Source organism: Falco biarmicus, chromosome 19 (genome assembly GCF_023638135.1).
Source record: "Falco biarmicus isolate bFalBia1 chromosome 19, bFalBia1.pri, whole genome shotgun sequence".
Classification (NCBI taxonomy): domain Eukaryota; kingdom Metazoa; phylum Chordata; class Aves; order Falconiformes; family Falconidae; genus Falco; species Falco biarmicus.
This window is the reverse complement of record NC_079306.1, coordinates 4,074,590-4,092,732: the sequence shown is the minus strand read 5'-3', so window position 1 is coordinate 4,092,732 and position 18,143 is coordinate 4,074,590. Positions and strand designations below refer to the sequence as shown.

General features: G+C 45.6%; 2 protein-coding genes across 2 annotated transcripts; one reads left to right on the top strand and one right to left on the bottom strand.

Moving 5' to 3' along the window:
- The first annotated feature begins 9,041 nt into the window (after positions 1 to 9,041).
- LOC130141246 (keratinocyte proline-rich protein-like) lies at positions 9,042 to 10,055 on the top strand. Its single transcript, XM_056322042.1, has one exon. The coding sequence runs from the start codon at positions 9,042 to 9,044 to the stop codon at positions 10,053 to 10,055; it is 1,014 nt and encodes a 337-aa protein (XP_056178017.1).
- Positions 10,056 to 16,868: 6,813 nt separating this feature from the next.
- On the bottom strand, positions 16,869 to 18,143 carry LOC130141503 (proline-rich protein 9-like). Its single transcript, XM_056322501.1, has one exon. The coding sequence runs from the start codon at positions 17,752 to 17,754 to the stop codon at positions 17,248 to 17,250; it is 507 nt and encodes a 168-aa protein (XP_056178476.1). The 5' UTR covers positions 17,755 to 18,143; the 3' UTR covers positions 16,869 to 17,247.

Genomic DNA, 18,143 nt, shown 5'->3' with positions numbered 1-18,143 from the left:
CCATTTCGTCTGGTCTCACCTAGGCACAGCCACTTCCTCCAGCCTCACTAAGGCATGGAAATTTCCTCCAGTCTCTCCAAGGCATGACCATGGCCTCCAGCCTCACCAAGACATGGCCATGCCCTACAAACTCGCAAGCCGTGGACGTTTCCTCCAAGCTGTACAAACCACTAGAGCGCAGCATGCACACACGCAACCACCCCCAGCAACAGCCTGGTAGAACCAGATCCTGGTAGCTGCGAAACTGCCTTCAGACAAGCTCTCTCTCCAGGAAAATAGTTTAAACTGGCAGCCTGTGACCTAGACCGAGCCCAGTGCCTCTGTGCCATAGCACCCTAATGTCTGAATGCTCCTTATTGTACCAACGCACCGGTGCGAAGCTAAATGTGAGTTGCCAATGCTCCCTGCAGCGCAACCACAGCCTCCTGTTCCCATCGCCGTAAAAGCCAGGGTGCTTTATCCCAGCTGCTGGAATTATTCTGGGCATTGAGAACACACACTGACACGGTAGTGGGGCTGCTCCTCATGTTCTTCACAGGAGAGTCTGTTCAGTTGATGGCTGCGGGGCAATAAGGTGCATGCAGGGAGAGGAGGGAGGAGGATAAAGGAAACACAAAGGAGCAAGCAGAGATAGCCTTTTTGTTGTATCAGACTCGTAATTAGAAAGCAGCATACAGGCTGTAGATAATAGAACTTAACATATTATTAGCCCAGCAAGCAGTAAACCTGCAGTCTCACTATTTCAATGATTTAAGAGCACTGAAGGCAAAATACTAACCCCATTATGCATTAGAATGAAATGCTCCTCACTTGGACTCCTTCTTGCTTCATTTTAAAAATGTTTTATTACTTAATGAACTCTTGCTGTTCTGCAATTAGTAGCCCCACACACCTCTTTGTTCTCATTGCTACCAGGCTCAGTGGAGGTTAGACTCTGCTGAAAATCTGACTACATGATCATAATAGCCCTGGTGGCTTTTAAAATACTTAAGCTGAGTTGTGGAGTTTCAACACAACTTTCTCTCTCCCCAGTACCCATATCCATCAGCTCCATCCATTAGCTGGGCTTCCAATGGGAGAGAAACCGGGGTGCTGAGGTTTGAACCCAAACCTTGATCTCAGCCACAGCTGTCCCCTCTGCCAAGGGACATTGATGCAAAGGCACAAAGCCCCCAGGAGCACAGCCCCAGGGTCTGCCAGCACCTCTGCTCTCACTGAGGAAGCAGCATGTGGTCGCCCAGGCACCCAGCTGCAGAAGATGAAGCTGTAAAATAGATCTAGCGGAGCCTCTATCACAGCAGCAATGACAGCATGAAGTTACTGTGGCATGCCCCACGTTTTGTTCCTCTGCCATCGCTTTTAATACGCAGGAGCTACTTTGGCTTGGGAGGCTTCTGGTTTTGCTGTTGTTCCAGGTTTGGCACAGATATGAGAGCTTGCGGTGCCTTGGCTGGTGGCGGCCATTTCTTGGTGCTTGGTTTTGATATAAAAAGCTCCTCAGGTTTCTTTTCTTTTTGTCTGTTACTGTGTCCAGCTCTGCCACTGCTGGGTGCCTGGTGCTGGCTCTGGCATGGCTTTGCTTACTGCAGGTGGCAGAAGGGCTGCTTGCTTGCTAGGCTGCTGGCTTAGCTGGGAAGACATCCTTCTTGCCAGCCAGGGAGAGAGAAAAGCATTACAGGAAAAAAAAGAAGATCCAATGTTTCTAAGGAAATGAAAACCTGCACTTTGTTTTTCTTCTTATTAAACAACAAAATAAAAAATTGCACTTTGTTTTTCTTTTTCTAAAACAATGAAATAGAAAATTGCACTTTGTTTTTCATTTTGTAAAACAACAAACGGAGAGAGGAAAGAAAAGCAGCAGCAAAATCACCATTTTTCTGTCAGAAACACTGGTAGCTTCGCCTCCATCCGCATACAGGTGATAGAATGAAGCAAACTGTGAGAGCCCAGGATTGTTATGATTTTAATGACTAACTCGGAGCAATGGAAAGGAGAAGATCCAAGATAAGTCTCTCTCTTCATCTTGAAGACCAATAATTGCCTCTCCCAAGCTATCTTCCTGCTGTATATTAATCTGCTTAATGTCCCTTTCATTACTTACACCTTGTCAGATGATCTTTTTTCCAGCACTCAGCTGGGTATTGGTATGCAGCCCAAACACCTCTGCGGACACCAAGGCTGGGTCAGAGTCTGTTTTGTCAGACGCAGCATTTGTGCAAGGCTGTGAGGCTCCTCCAAATCTTCCTTGCTGCTCTGGGATTCACCCTTCCCTTTTCCTCCCCAGCGAGTTTGTTCTATCAGCCAGAACATGTTAATAAATGAGATGCTCGGGACATACTAAGCTTTTAAAATTTCCTTTTTCCATAGCAATTCAGCTAATAGAGCAGTTTTAGGATTATAATGCATATATGTTTGTATAATCTCCAAGTCCTCTGGGCTTGATTCTCTTCCTATAATCACCTTGTGCAATGGTATGATGCCATCAAAGTCACAAGAACGGCATAGGTATAACCAAGATTATCTCAATTAATCCGTGGCATTACACAGATGCAGAAACAGTTGGAGAAGAAACAGTTTAATTCCTAGAGCCTGCAGCTTCTGAAATTTAATCTCAATTAATTCCATTTGCAAACGGAAGAGCCTGAATTTCCCATCGCCAAACTCGAATCCTACCATAAGTCATATTATGGCAAGTCTAACTAATGGTATTTAACAGATTCATTGGAATCAAATGTACTCAGCCCACCAGTGAAGCAATGAATCTCTGCAAAGCCAGTGTAACAGACTTGGGAGACGGAGAGCTCCTTCCACACGTCAGGAGCCTGACCTCCCAGGGAGAAGGGCCTCTGCTCCCTGTGGTGTACATTTTTTCACAGCTCCAGAACTGCCCAATTGCAGAAACAGGTGTTTTATCCTGACCTTTAGGAGAGAAAACGCCCCATTCTTAGGCATTTTCTGTTTTGGCAGCAGAAGGCTGTTGTGTTGGCCACACCTGAAGCCTGAAAGCTTGTTCTTTTTCAGATGTTTTCCAAATGCTCTGCTCTAAAGCCCCATGGCTTCAGTCCCGCCAGAAACAACAACAAAAATAACCCAGGCAGCAAATTCACACAGAAATTCAAAATGTGGGGTCTGAACCTCGGGGATATTCAAGGTCTTTTCTGACTTCTTTAGAAGCAGAAAGCAACACTAACTCAAAGGCAAGCGGTGCCCCGAGACCCTCCCTGTTGCACTAGCACCTGCCTGACCACTGTGCAGCTGACCCTCCAGCACACTGCTATTTTGTCCCCTTCCAAGAGGGAAGAGAAGCCTGAAACGTGGCACTGCACCCCAGCTCAATGCTTTCCAGCAGCAGCAGCGTGGCAAAGATGAGCACGACGCTAAGGTGACCCTCAGGCTGCTCTACTTTACAATGGCACGTCCTGGCTTATGGAGCAGAAAAGGCTGATGACAGGCTAAACTCCAACAAGTTCATTCCTGAGCTGGAGTGCATGAATGAAGCAATTGAGGATTAGGCTCTTTGAAGTGATGGCTGACTGGAAAGTGTTCCTGTTGTGCCCAATGGGTTTTCAACGAGGCAATCTGTTGCACTCGAGAAGCACAGTAATTCTGCAGAAGCAGCTAGGAATAAATTTAAGCAGGCAATTAGAAGAAGATTTTCAAGAAGCAGTGCAGGGAGACTCTGGAATAGGCTGCCAAATCAGAAAACTGGAATGAAAATATGAAAGAAGGTTTAAGATGGAGGTTGGTGAATTTATGGAAGAGGTTTTATAACTATGAATGCAGAGTCACAGGCTTAACTCAGTGATTCACCACCCACGTGCGTCTCCTGAGAGTTGTTAAACTAATCCATTGATACAAGTTTAATATGAAACCGTCTGGTTCCTGTGAAGCCCAGGTGCAGTATTGTAGCAAAAGCAAAGAGGAATCACTCAGGAAATAACAGGAAGGAAAAAACAATATTGAAGCATGGATACTTCATATCCAGTACTTGGATGCTACAGCATTTGGCCATCCCTGTGGGTGACCAGCTTCTAGTATTCTGTAACACGAGTGGACAGTCCACCTCCAGCACTAGGAGAGAAGATGCTTTAGTGACTGGACACACAAGCAGACAGACCGATACTAGGAAATTCAGTAACAGGTAATTATGTCTTTTGTCTCGTGAGATGAGTTAATCAAGATGTCCACCCTAAAATGATGACAGGCACAATAATAAAGAACAAAATGGGGTGTTAGCGAAATAGTGTCTAATTAAGCCATCAGGGCAAGCCATGTCTTGGGAGATCCAGTTCAACAGCTTCTGAATCACACCAAGACATGAAATCCAGGAGTGCAATAGTTTCCTCAGATCATCTTCTCTGTGCACAAAGGTTCAAAGTAATGGACAGAGAAAAATCAAAGAACATCTATGCAGATGTGAGGTGAGGATCACAGTGAGCATTTCACATTCTGAGCTGAGGTTCTCTGCCATGGTCTTCACTTCTAAACAAGCTGATCCTTTTCTTCAGGCTGAGACAATACAGCTTCAGGACCCTTAGAGATATTGAGACACTTGTCTCAACGATAAACCAGGGAAAGCTGACAGCTACAGACCTCCATTCAGAGCTGCTAGAACAACTGCTGCAGCGCCTTAGACTTTTGAGGACTTAACTACCTGATGAGCATTTGCAAGGCCACTGACGGGCTGACAGCAGCACAGTACCTACCCAAGCTGTGTGGGAGCTGACGTAACATTTTCTGCCTAGGAAGGATGAGCTCGGGCCAATATTTTTCTCCCTTGTGGTGTTACGTTCCCTGGAATTAGTGGTACCACTTCAGTATCGGCTGGGAGCTGAGCTGGGCTCCTCCAGGTGAGACCTGAGGAGCTGCTTACCTCCACGTCCACTGTAAAGGCACCTTACTCAATGCACGTTTCTCCCGTAGTTTCCCAAATGTTTCAGCGAGGCAGGTTTCACTGCATATGGCATTTGCCTCTAAAAATAGTCTTTGTGCAATTCACATGGAAGGGGAAAGCAATTACACCTCTACTATGGGAAAAACATTCACTCCCTTTCCACGGACTGACTTCAGAGCCTCTTCGATGATAATTACCATCATTTTTCTGCTGAGGTTGCTGACATGGAGGTGAAGTGACCTCCCTGAACCTCTCCAGACCTGGATCCAAACCAGTGTTTAAGGTCAGGACAGCCCCACCTTCTGATCTCCAGACAGGGCTCAGGTCGTCTCCCTTCCAGCTATGGAAAGTGATTTTCTGTAATCACTTGATGTTGCAAGTTGAGGCTGGAAATGTGACACCTAAATATTCCAGAAACCTCACTGCTTGCTTAAATAAAAGCAATGTCTCAACAGACAGCCATGGCTGTACAGCCTGTAACAGTCTTTACCTCAACACTGCTACAGAGGTGCTACATGCCCTGTTTCTCTCAGTTGCTCTGACTGACGGACGTAACAAGGGTTGCTGAAGCTCTGGCCTGAGGATGCAGATTCACTTGCGAATATTGCACAAATATTCAAATGCAATGTGTGATCCAACGAAATGTGCCATCTCCTTTCGAACCCAGATGCTCTGTCCTCTTCAGGCCAGCAAGTGCAATGATAAACCCCACTTATTTTATGAGCCTGAGCTTATTCCCTCCATCTTTCTGCTTTGAAGGTCTATATTCCAGGAGCATATCTCAGCAGAAGGGTTATTTTGATAACCATGAAGCGTGATGCTGCCTAGAAAGCAGACAGGCAGGTTTTCCGCTGCTGGAAAGTGTCCTAGTTCCTGCCTTCAGCTGAGCTACGACTGCAATTTGTACCAGCAGAGCAGCAGGTGAAACCTGAGTCAGGGTTAGGTCTTGGGCTGGGATATTCCCCTTGCTAGCAAGGGCTGGTGACAAAAGCTAAGCAGCTCCCGGAGCCAGGCAGGCGGGCAGCAAGGCAAGGGCCCCACCTTGCTTTGCAAGGTAAGAAGGGGAGTTACACAGATGAAGTCACGCTACAGCAGAAGAAGATGTGGTCTAAAATTCAGGTGTTCTGCCCTTCGGTTGCCAAATGATTATCAGCAGAGGAAGTTACACCACAGCCAGAAACAGCTTCTTATGTTCGCAGCCCAGGAATCCCAGCCGGTGACGGGTACCAGCTCAGCCTGTTGCAACGATTGCATCTGTAGCGCGTGCTCTGATAAGAGCTCTGGTAAAATGGTGGAGACAGGACAAAGATAGTCCCAAGACAACCAAATGTGATGAAATTCACCTCTGCGTGGGACGTGTTGTCTCCGCTGCTGAAAATAATCCTACCATCAGAAACGAGGACTGTTTGACTTCCATCCTGATAGCTCCCTGAGATTTTGAGGATAATAATCAGCGAGCTGTTTTCACCCAATAAAATTTTCACATGGAATAATGCTTAGTGAATATACTGTCTAAGCTACAAGCTCTCTTTATTTTACATGTAGATTGAAACATCTTTTCAAATGCATTTCTGGCACCTAAATGAAACCAGTGTCCAAATTCCATTTGAATGTGATAAATCTTGTATACTATTAAAAAAAATCCCTTTACTTTTCACATGATACACAGAGATCAACTCCATTTTCTCTTCCGTCACGTTTGGATGGGCGGAGATGCATCTTCTGTACAATAACATGCATCCAAAATTATCTGAAATGAAAGCAGTATGAAATCTACAAAGATCTTCATGGAGAAAAAAATAAACCCATGCATCATGAGGCTGTAGGCTCACCAGAGAGTCACCTTAGGGTATTCACTGATAAAAAGTAGGTGAAAGAAGTACAGATTAGCCCCCTTGCCTTAAACTACAAATACATGCTAAGAAGCGGGTGTATTAGCTGACATGAAGTGACTCATGCATGACTTGAAGTGGAACCACACTGGCTGACACCACACCAAGACCCCTGACCTCGACGGGGTCTGCAATGAATTCATTAACCTGAAGGTCTGACCTTTATTCACACGGAAAGCTTTTTGTTAAATTGGGTTAGTCAAAAAGGGGAATAAAATGCATTCTGCAGCAAAAGCCTCTCTTCACAATGCCTACGTGTAAAACAAGTCTGTGGAGGAAATGCATGATGGCAGTTGTGAAAGAATGAGCTCATTACCTAGGAGGACTCATTCCCAGAAGGCAGGGCTTTGAAACCATATAAAAGTTCTCAAATCTCCATGCTCCACCATCCACTCGACTTCGTGCTTCTCCCTGTTGACTGGTTGGGTAAGTCAGAGAATACTGATACCTTTTTGTGATGTCTGTAATTTTACTGCTTGGCTTAACGTAGGCAGACTCTTTAAAGAAGCGTTTTATTTGATAGCTTTGAACATGCAAAAGATTCCTCCAAAGAAGAGAAATTGTGGGTATTGGGGTAGGACAAGCAGCCTTGGAAGGACTCTGCAAGGCAAATTCAGATTGTGTCTAAATCTGAGGATAGTTAAATGCTAAATTAGACCCTTTCGGAAGAAGAGATTAGATAAAATTATGTTGGCTTAAGTATAACTGATCCTGCCTTCAGGGAAGGAGAAGGTCTAAATGGCCTCCTAAAGCTCCTTCCAAGTCTGTTCTCTGTGATTCTGCTATTTATAACAAGAATATTTTTTAATCTTCAATTTCACCGTGAAATTATTTTGTAAAAGAGAGATTTGGGAGTATGAGGGGCTGTAGGGAGCAGAAGGTTGCAAGTATTCCTAGCGTGCTGTCTCATCCATGCTAACCATCTCAAGGGCAACATATTAATTTGGCTTAAGATCTTATCAGGTCCTTACAAAGAAAAGAGCAAGAGATAAGTGATATTGATCTGAAGGATCTAGAAAGATCCAGAAGAGAGCAATGAATTTGCTTTGAAGATGTGCTGAGAGGAGTAGGCAATGCAGGGAAGGGAGAATGAACTTGCACACTCTCACATCATCTGCATTGGTGCTAGTCTTGTGTTGAGGGGACATGAAAAAGCCCCTTCCAGCCCACACATCTGTGATTCTAACCTTTTATTTGTGCCCTTAGATTGTCTTGAGAAAGACAGCAACACAGGCTTTAGCAAAGGCACAGCACCCATCCAGCTGAGCCTGGTCCTGCCTTCAGCAGCCCAGGAAACAGAGGCAGTTCCATAAATTGTTTGCAAAACCCATTTGGCCTGTTGCACATTACTGGCCTTGGGAAAAGAAATCCCTCCTGATTATTCTGATTCATGCAAGCTACATGGATTATTAGTGGCCAGGATAATCCAGAAACATAGGGACACATTACCACTGCTAATTCTTCCCGTGACAGCTGGAAGAACTGTGCCACAGGTAACCTCAATCCATCACATCACCAATGATGTCAGAGTGAAACCAGAGCAAGAGGAGGAGTTGGTCTATTGTGCTGTAAAGAATCTTAATACTACAGAAAGATATTGGCTTACTTGTGAGGTCCACCTTGAAGCCTTAGCACCTCACATTTCGAATGCCAAGTAAAACCGTTTTAAAAGGGGCAAAATTAAATGAAGTATTTCTGTTTTGTAAAATATCCCATTGGGTCCAGAGTGATATTTTTCTACTTTTTGATACCCCAAATGTTTTTAAATGTTTGTCTTCAGCATTCATTATTTTTTTATTATTGTTTTGACTTTCTGAAACCGCTATCAAACCAGCAGATCTGTTATTTGCCAGCTCCTCTCATCAATTCCCCAGGACAGAAATGAAAGGGAGCTCACACATTGAGAAGAGCTAAGCAACAGGAGGAAGAGCTCTGAAGTGTAAATCAGCTCCGAGTTCAAAGGAGTGGCTCTACCTTTACCTCTAGACCTGACAGGGCTGTCCCACATTGCAGAACACAAAGGAGATAACACAGAGTCAGAGCAGGAGCTGAAAGGCAGGATGAAAAAGAAAGAGCAAATCATAATTCTTTCTGAGGCAACCTGCCTTGGGAAACCAAGGGCAAACTAAGAGAACTTTACTCTTGCAGCTGATTCATGTTTCTTATAATCCTTTCACCCTTATCCCAATGCAGTTCATTTAGCAGACACAATAACACTCTGACCTTTCTTTCAGATAATCTTGTTTCCTGCAAAGATGTCTTTGAATCAAATGCAGATCAAGCAGGAAATCACCCTCCCACCTGGCCTAAGCAAAGTGAATTCAAAGCAAATCCATGAGCCTGTGCCCTGCACTGAGCCGGTCCCATGTCCACAGCAGCAACCTGAAGTCCAAGTCCCAACACCTTGTCCAGAACCAGTCCCAGTAGTAGTGGTACCATGCCCGGAAAAAACAGTGCCATTGCCAACACCAGTGGTGGAACCCAGCAAGGGAGAAACACCAGTGGTCATAATACCCCAGTGCCCACCCCAGGAGCAGCAGCAGCAACAGCAATGCACATTACCACCAACTTTCCCACCTGTATCGTGCCCTGAGCCTGTTCCGTGCCCTGAAGAGAAACCAGCGTGCAAAGAGCTGCCTGTGCAAGACCCTGTTTCCTGCTCTGAACCAACTCCACAAGTGCAGGAGAAGCAGGAGTGCAAGGAGATCCCTCTGCCAGTTCCTGTTACCTGCCCGGAGGATGCAGCATGTCCCCAAGAGAAGCAGGAATGCAAGCAGATCCCTGTGCCCATCCCTGTTCCATGCCCTGATCCTGCACCATGTCCCCAGGAGAAGCAGGAGTGCAAGGAGATCCCTGTGCCCACCCCATGCCCTCCAGAGAAGCAGGAGTGCAAGGAGACCCCCATGCCAATCCCTGTTCCCTGCCCTGAACCCACACCATGTGTCCAAGAAGAGCAGCAGTGCAAGGAGATCCCTGTGCCAATCCCTGTTCCGTGCCCTGAGCCTGCACCGTGTCCTCAGGAGAAGCAGGAATGCCAGGAGGTCCCTGTGCCAACCCCCGTTCCATGCCCTGAACCCACACCGTGTGTCCAAGAAGTGCAGCAGTGCAAGGAGATCCCCATGCCCACCCCCTGCCCTCAGGAGAAGCAGGAGTGCAAGGAGACCCCCGTGCCAATCCCTGCCCCCTGCCCTGAGCTTCCAGAGAAATGCCCTCCCATCGAGCAGCAGCAGGTGAAGCAGCCCAACCAGTGGCCCCCCATGCAGAAGTAACTTGCGGCTGGCCAAGGAAGCCCTGAAGAGAGAAGATTGCAAGCCCAGACCTCCTCTCCCCGTGTCTCATGACCAGAGGTCATTTTCCAACGCCCTTTTATTCGCTGCAGAACTTCTGCCAAGCAGCACAGCTTCCAGCTGCCCCCCAGCTAACGCTAGTGCTATCCCATACTAACAGCCATAAGCTAACTGACGCGGCAGGACTGTCAATAGATAGTAAGGCTTCAAGCGGTGTTGCAGGCATGTGCGTTCAGCTTTCCAGCAGCCTGAATTTCTGCCCTCTCCCAATCACCCCGCTGGCTTTTAACAGCCCAGAGAGAGACCAAAGAACATGATGGCACGCACGACTCGGGGTTCATTAAGCTAAAGATTCAAACTGAACCCGAACGCAGTTAGGGACCGAGAGCTCATCGTCCAGACCTGCACGCTGCCTCCTGGTTTTCATGCCTCCCTCCCCACCTCCCCCCATGTGAATGCCATCTCCCACCTTGCATTTAAGGATTTTGCCTATTAATAATAGGATTTGAGGTTTCTGCAGAACCTTAGGGGTTCTGGTGAATGGCAACAAGACTTTCTGAATCATGAATCCATAGTATTGAATATTTTAAACAATTAAAACAAATCTGCTGGGCTGGAGGAAATAGAAAGATTTTTACCAAAAAAAAAAAAAAAAAAAAAAAAGCCATCCCCTCTTAATTATCTGCTTAGCTGAACTGGTAGTAATCAGCGCTTTCCTCAGAGAGCTCACCTTGGATTTTCTAAGATGTGTAAAAGAGCAGCTCAAACTGAGATTATTTATGGAAAATATATAGATAATTAAATCCAATCCAGACATGTTTTGAAATAGATTAACCTCAGGCGTGGCTTCCATCTGTTAGACAGGATAAAGGAGGAAGCATACACACTGCTGTCTCAATTACACCCTGGAACATGTTTCACCACACAATGTTGTTGCGTATGTATCTGGTACTTATCTCTAATTATTTTAGGCTGACATTGTATCCAGGATTTATTTCACTGTGAAAATCAACAATAAAAATTACTTTGAATACCAAGCGGTGGTGATTTTTAATAGCTTCTGCTTAAAAAAAAGATGAAAAGGAGCCTCAGCTTGCAGCGCTCAAGTCATTTTTCAGGCTCAGAGCTGGGCAAATCAAGACGCAGAAACTTGGGTGCTCACAGGGGACCCTGGCTCTGCTGCTCCTCTCCAGATGCCCGGGTTAGAGCCCCTGCACAGTCAGCCCGCTAGCACTGAGACACTAATTGCACTGAAACACCTCACAGCAAGACCCCCCACCGCCAAGCATGGCACATGGCATTGGCTCACCCCAAGCAGTCACTCTGCCCAATTTACGCATATTCCCAGCCACTCCATGACCTTCAGCAGACATAAGGCACGGGCATGTCTACCAGGCAGGTTGCAAGCACAAGCAGATGAGTTTTTCCCACACTTCAGATGCGCCAGGAGTGATGCAATCCCACCGGTTTGGCCCTGTACCTGTTAGATGAGTGTTAGATACATCCAACCTCATTGTTTGATCACAGCACCATGCTGAGTTTGCCAAGCAAGCTCACATCGGTCTGCCAGACACCAATACCTTATCGCTTAAAAGGTTCTGTATTTATATTTTTTCCCCCCTCTACTTTCCCAGGCAGCTGGCTGGAAATCAATTAGCTGAGCCACTATGTCCTGCTGAGAAACCAAAACATTCTGAATCGTCTTTCTGGTTCTTTTAAAACAGAAACTCTTTGTTCTGAGCAAGCAAAAAGCTTCCTTTCAGTGTGAAAAGCTTCCAAAGGCTATTTTCCCCTCAGCAGTTATAGGGTAGTTAAGGGTCTGAAAAACCCACAATTAATCATTTTGATGGACCCACAAGAATAGACTTCAGCATATTCTACCTTGCAGAAAACCGAGTTTCTCCAGTTTGCTCTAGTTCAGGATGAAAACCAACTTGCAAGGTGGCCCTGAGGTGGGAAGCACATCCACCCTGAGCCAGCTGTGACACACAGGAGCAGCTCTGTCCCAAAGGATGCTGAACTTAATCGTCTTTCTAGAGACTGTGATCATTTTGTGTCCTGTTTGCTCTAGACATTTCACATTTCTGGTCTACTTAGATCCAGAAATCTACAGCTATTAACGTGATGACTATCTGAAATAAAAATGTGGACAAATAATTCCTGGGGAAATCTGGAAGGCAAACATGCATGGAGGTGTGTGTGTGTGTGCCTCGTATACTAGGGTATGTCTAAAGGTGATTCTTCAGCTAATAAAAGTAAGCAAAAGAGAATGGATGACGCTCGTAAACTGGAAAAAAAAATATCAGGAAGCAAGTAATGAGGTTACTTAAGATTTTATTGTAGCATGTCCCAAACTAAAGATCAGAAGAAAACTGCTGCACTGTTATATAAATATAGTAGAAGATGAATAAATTCAAGTTAATGAATTGCATCTCTTTGTAAAATAATTTCTGCTTGCGAACAAAGGAGGCATGTTGCAGATTTCTAGCTATTCTGACAGAGCCAGCAGACAGAAGGAGAGCTTGCAAATAAGCATTTGCATCTTCCATGGCACTTTGTGGCCATTGCTGTTAGTGCTACTTCTGCTTTGGGCACTGCTGCTGCTGTTGCTGCTGCGGGATGCTCTTCACAGGACACTTGGTTTGCCCTTTGGAGGACTGGCATTGCTCCACACTCTTTGGAGGACACTTTTCCTGGCATTTTGAAGGTATTTGCTGCTGCTGTTTCTGCTGGTGGGAAGACATCTTTGCTAAGCCTGGAAGAAAACCAAGGTGCCATTTCTGTTATTTTAAGCCCCCCACACTTCTCCTTTCTGGATGTTACAGTTTCAGTCAGTTCTTCAGCTTTGACATCAAACCAAGAGTGAAGAGCATTTCAAAGTTAATTCTACCACGGAAAACACACAGGGAAAAAAACCAAAAAACAAAACACACACACACAAACTTGGAAGTCCTTGAGGATGCTGCTGTTCAGGCCAGCTTTGTGCTGATGACTCCAGTTTACCCCACATCGCTTTTCTGGGCTCCCATCACAGTTGCCCCTATGGGGATCATCTGCTCCTCAGAGGCCCCAGGGCGTAACAGTATATAAGCATAAATTAATATAACAGGCAAGCACCATCCTAACAAAGTTGTGATTCAACCATGGCTACAGAGGTGGAGGGGGAAAAAAAAAAAAAAAAAAAAAAAAGAGGGGTTTTCCTTCCTTCCCTCCGCTCACTCTTTGCTGAACATTTCAACTTTGACAGGCTAAGAAGCACCCCAAGTTTTAATGAAAGCAGGGTGAGTTCATGGAGAACCCCAGAGCAATATTTAAAACTAGTCAGTGAGGAGCAGAAAGCTAGAGGCATATCAGTATTGCAAACAGTTTTGAAAGAGGAAAAAAAAAAAAAAAATCATTTGATAACAATCCCTTCTGACAGCAGCCACATCTCTGCTTAGTTCATCGAGACCCTCAGAGCAGGAGCCATGTGTCTTGTCATCCAGGGTCTGCCTCAGACCGTGACTGCCCCTCCCACTCATGACGATATGATTTTGCACAAAGAAGTGAAACTCAGAGCCCTGGAGATCCAGGGAACTGCAGTGATCAGCCCGTGGCCGCTCGACAGATGCAAAACAAGCTGCCCGTGGATGCCACGCTTTGGCAGCTGAAACTCAATACTCAATGGTTATCCACAAGGATTTTTATCAACTGGGAAAAAACGATAAGGGTTAGCAAGGGTTTGCTCACCCAAGGAGTTACCAAGCCACTCTGTGGGGCCTCAGAAAGTCTCCAAATAACACAATAAGGCTTTCACCTGTGTGGAGGTGAAATTGCCAGAGAGATGAGCTGAAACTGTTCCTAGAGAAATAAATAAAGAGAAATAAAAATCACCCTATCTCCCAAGAACAGGGCACCAGAAACCCCTACCTATATTGCTAGATGTGCACAGAAGGACCCACCTGGTATCTCCTGCTGTTGGAGGGAGGGAAGAAGAAGCCACTGAAGCTGATGAGCCTCCCCGATGAGAGGCTTTTATACGCTTTCAGAAGTCAGCCCGGGGAGCTGATGACAACAGATTAACTTGATGACCAGAATCTTTCACAACGAGAACCTGCTTCACCAACACCTCCATACACCTGGACTTCAGTCAAGGTCTGTGAGAGATGCCTCCTCTTTCAGGTGCGGGGGATTTGTTGTTTTTAATGCAAGACACACCCAATCTTGTAATAACTGGCTAATTTATTAATAATTCATCTTGTCCCGACCCTGGGCAAAGATCCCACAACTGAACTCAGATTTGAGAGGTGGCTCAGATCTGCTCCAGAGGGAGCAGAACATGTTTGCGTGAAGTTTAGGTATTTCTGGGTAGTTTTATCAGTGATTCCCGGGTCAGATCTCCAGCTGACATAAACCTGAGTGGGAGACGTTTGCGTGCTGTATTCCAGCTCCTGGGAAGGGCAGCAGGTCTGTGTTTGGCAGTCTGTGTTCTCAGGGTTTACTTCTGTCCTTCTCCTCCAAAAAGAGAATGAAGCTTTTTATATTGCAAAGAAATCAGAAAGCTTTCCCTTTGGTTTTTTGGTTTGTTTTTTTTTTTTCCCTGCACTTTCACATAGCTTTTCAGTGAAGCACCTCAAACTTCTTTTTTACAAACAGTAGGTTTGGCTTGCTGAAGTTGTGGCAGAATTTCTTTTTTCTGGGCATGGATCCGTGTTTCAGAAAAATGTTGATCCCCTTGAAATTTTTCCAAGGAAGAAACAGAGGAAATGTTTCAACTGAAATATTTTCTATTGGAAAAGGTAGCTTTCTACTACTAATTTCTCAAGCCTCCCTCACTACTATGCCCTGTGGGGTCATATTCAGCCCTATGAATTACAGCCCAGTCTCCATTATGGATGTGTGATACAGAGGGATGATGGACATGGCTTCCACTGGGTGTAGGAGAGCAGAAGGTGCTAATGGAAACAACATCATCCCGTATCTTCACATCCCTCACTCATGCCTGATTTACCAAGGGTCTTAATGACCCTGAGGCTGACACGGATCAAATGTGCCTAATTTGTTGTACACTGGGGAATCTCAGCAACGCTCCCAACTAACCACAAGTGCATAGGAGAGCAGTGTGTCAGGGCTTTTGCAACACGTTTTCCTACAGGCGCAGGAAGCGTGAGGAGCACAAACCAACAGGTCTCTTCTGCCACTTCCCCTGGGGTTTTCAGAGCACCATCTCCCATCTATCATTACCATGCCTGGTATGATGCTAGCAGCACAGAGGGAGAGCGGAAAAAATTTTAAATGACTAAAAGAGCTGATAGAGCTGGATGAAGATGCTTGGAAACCAGTCACAGGTGACTAGTCTATGGGATGGATCTCATTAGTAGCAGCATATGACTTCCTGACTAAGACCTTTTCCATGTCTGGAAGTGGGCACTGATGCTACACATGTGACAGCAGCAAGCGATTATTAGTGAGGCCATGTTCATTGCTGAATCCCCAAAGGTGTGCGCTCAATGGGAGGAATTAAAGACGCATGTTCCTAGTCTCCCCTTCCATTTTCCTGCTTTTGAATTTCTGCTGAATTTCCTGCTGTTGAACATCTGGTCCACCTACCCCTGCTTTGTCTATCTGAACTGCAAGGTGTGTTCAGGCATAGAATTTGTTTGCCTTACCGAGACATGTTTTGCCCATCATTATTGCTGCTTGATGGTGTCACCTTTTGGTGTCGACAGAAATAACACAAAAAGGAATCTACCATCAAACTCTCTACACCTGCACACAAGGTTTCATTAAAAGCTGATTTGGTAATAGTGTTTACACACATCTAAATATAACTCTTTTCTTTTCTAGATTAGATACTCTCCACCCTTGCCATAATGATATGGTAGGTGGATAGCAGTTCTCTACATCCCAGACATGGAAATTGTGTGGCCATCATGGAGACAGAGGTAAGCAAATCACAGGCACAGTATGGAGGACAATGGGGCCATTGTCTCTGAAACTCAGCATTTAAATCAGAGTAATGTCCCTCCAGACAATGGGCTTCCTTCCGTTTCAAAATTATGACTCCAAATAAAGAAGAAGCATTTATAAATTAATTAAAATATTACTGTACCTGCCAGATGTTAACGAACCCGAAATGCCAACCACTCTATCAGCAGGTGGGGAAGGGATCGATAACAAGGGTGAGACCTGCCCAAAGCCACACAAAGTATCTGCAGCAAACCTGGGAACAAACCTGCAATCTGCAGGGCTCAGACCTGTTCCTGAACCACAAAAAGATTCATCTCCTGAAGCCAAATCCCCTGCTTTCTATATTTAGTCAGTGAGGATCACGGGAAGAAGTCATCAAAAATACCACTTTTGTCTCCATCAGAATATTTTTAAGATACAGTTAAAATCCCAGCAAGAACATTTTGATTCCTTCTTTCCCTTAAATTTACCTTGTAACAGTTCCTAAGATTTGCCTCCAATATCCAGAGACATTAAGAAGTAAAATACTATCATTAATAAAGCTAAAAAATAAATTTCTATCATGATTTCCAAGCAGGATAAACCTAAATCTTTTTTAATCTGTCAGAAATGTATTGACAAGATGATGCTTTACTTATAGTATTAGAAGACACTCCTCCACATTATAACGCATGGTCTCTGTTTGCAGCACTGCATTGCAGGCACAAATCCTCCGCAACCACGGCAGCTTTTTAAAACAAAAACTAAAATAAGATGTTCTTGGGTCTGAAGCCATGGAAACGAGGCGATGAAAGAAAGACAGAAGACACATGGTGCCATCGATGGTCAATTTTTATTGCTGCACATAGACATTGAAAGACAAGAGGATATGCATTAAATGAGAATTAAAGAATAGAAGGGTAGGCACCTTCCAACAGCACAGCCATTGCTAAATAACTTCTCAAAATGCCCAGCAGTGTAATATCGGCCAACTGCAGTTACCAAGAAAAAGGTGCTGAGATAGCAGTAGCAGAAGTAGCATAAGAAGCAAAGATACAGCCTGGAAACATTCAGAGAAATGTTTTCCAAGACAAAGAGAGCACAGGCTAACCAGATCAGGAGAGGTCTCAGTACATTGCGGATGGGTCTGTAACTTCTTTTTCATTCCGTGGATGCTCATGAGCCCATGGATACTGCAATGCAGCGAAGCACCAGGACTGCACGTGAGGCTCACGCATTAAGGCCATCAGCATGGGCGAGAACAGACAGTGCTGCATGGCTCCAGGCACACCGTCTCGCACGTATCAACGCACTTGGTGGTACACACCTCCCCGCATGAGGCTGCGCAGGGCTCCACACACTTGGTGCTGCACTGGGTGGCACAGGGCTCCACACACTGGGTGGTGCACTGGGTGGCACAGGGCTTTGCGCAGACATCGATGCACTTAGGTGGGCAGACCTCCACGCACTGTGTGCTGCAGGGCTCCACGCACTGGACGCTGCAGGGCTCCACGCACTGGACGCTGCAGGACGTGGTGCACTGGGTGGCACAAGGCTCCACGCACTGGGTGGTGCAGGATGTGGTGCACTGGGTGGCACAAGGCTCCACGCACTGGGTGGTGCACTGGGTGGCACAGGGTGTCGGGCAGACCTCCATGCACACCGTCTTGCAGGGCTCCACACACTTGCTGCATTTCTGCACGCAAATGGGAGGGGGCAGGCAGGGCTGTTTGCACTGCTCGTAGCAAGACATCCTTCTAGGTGCTAGTAAAGCTAAAGACAAAGATAAAAAGAGGACAAAATCAGGATGCTTGTTCTTTATTCTCGAGCCACAATTCACAACCCAAGCTCTGGAATGTATATAGCAGTTAACTGTTGGACTGAGAAAAGGACTGTTAGAAAAAATTGCATGTGAATGACTTGTGGATTCAGACACATGCAACCAACACTAGCAGGGAACTTGCAGGCATCACTGTTAAGAAGGCTAGAGCCATAAACCCTGAATTTGATAGAATTACCCACAGCTAAACTTTGTAGAAGCCGTAACATGAAAATAGTTCATCTCCTAATCTTCTTAGGGCCCATCTTTTGCTACTCACACCTTCAGTTCCTCACGCGCACCACAGAGTATGTCCCCCTTTG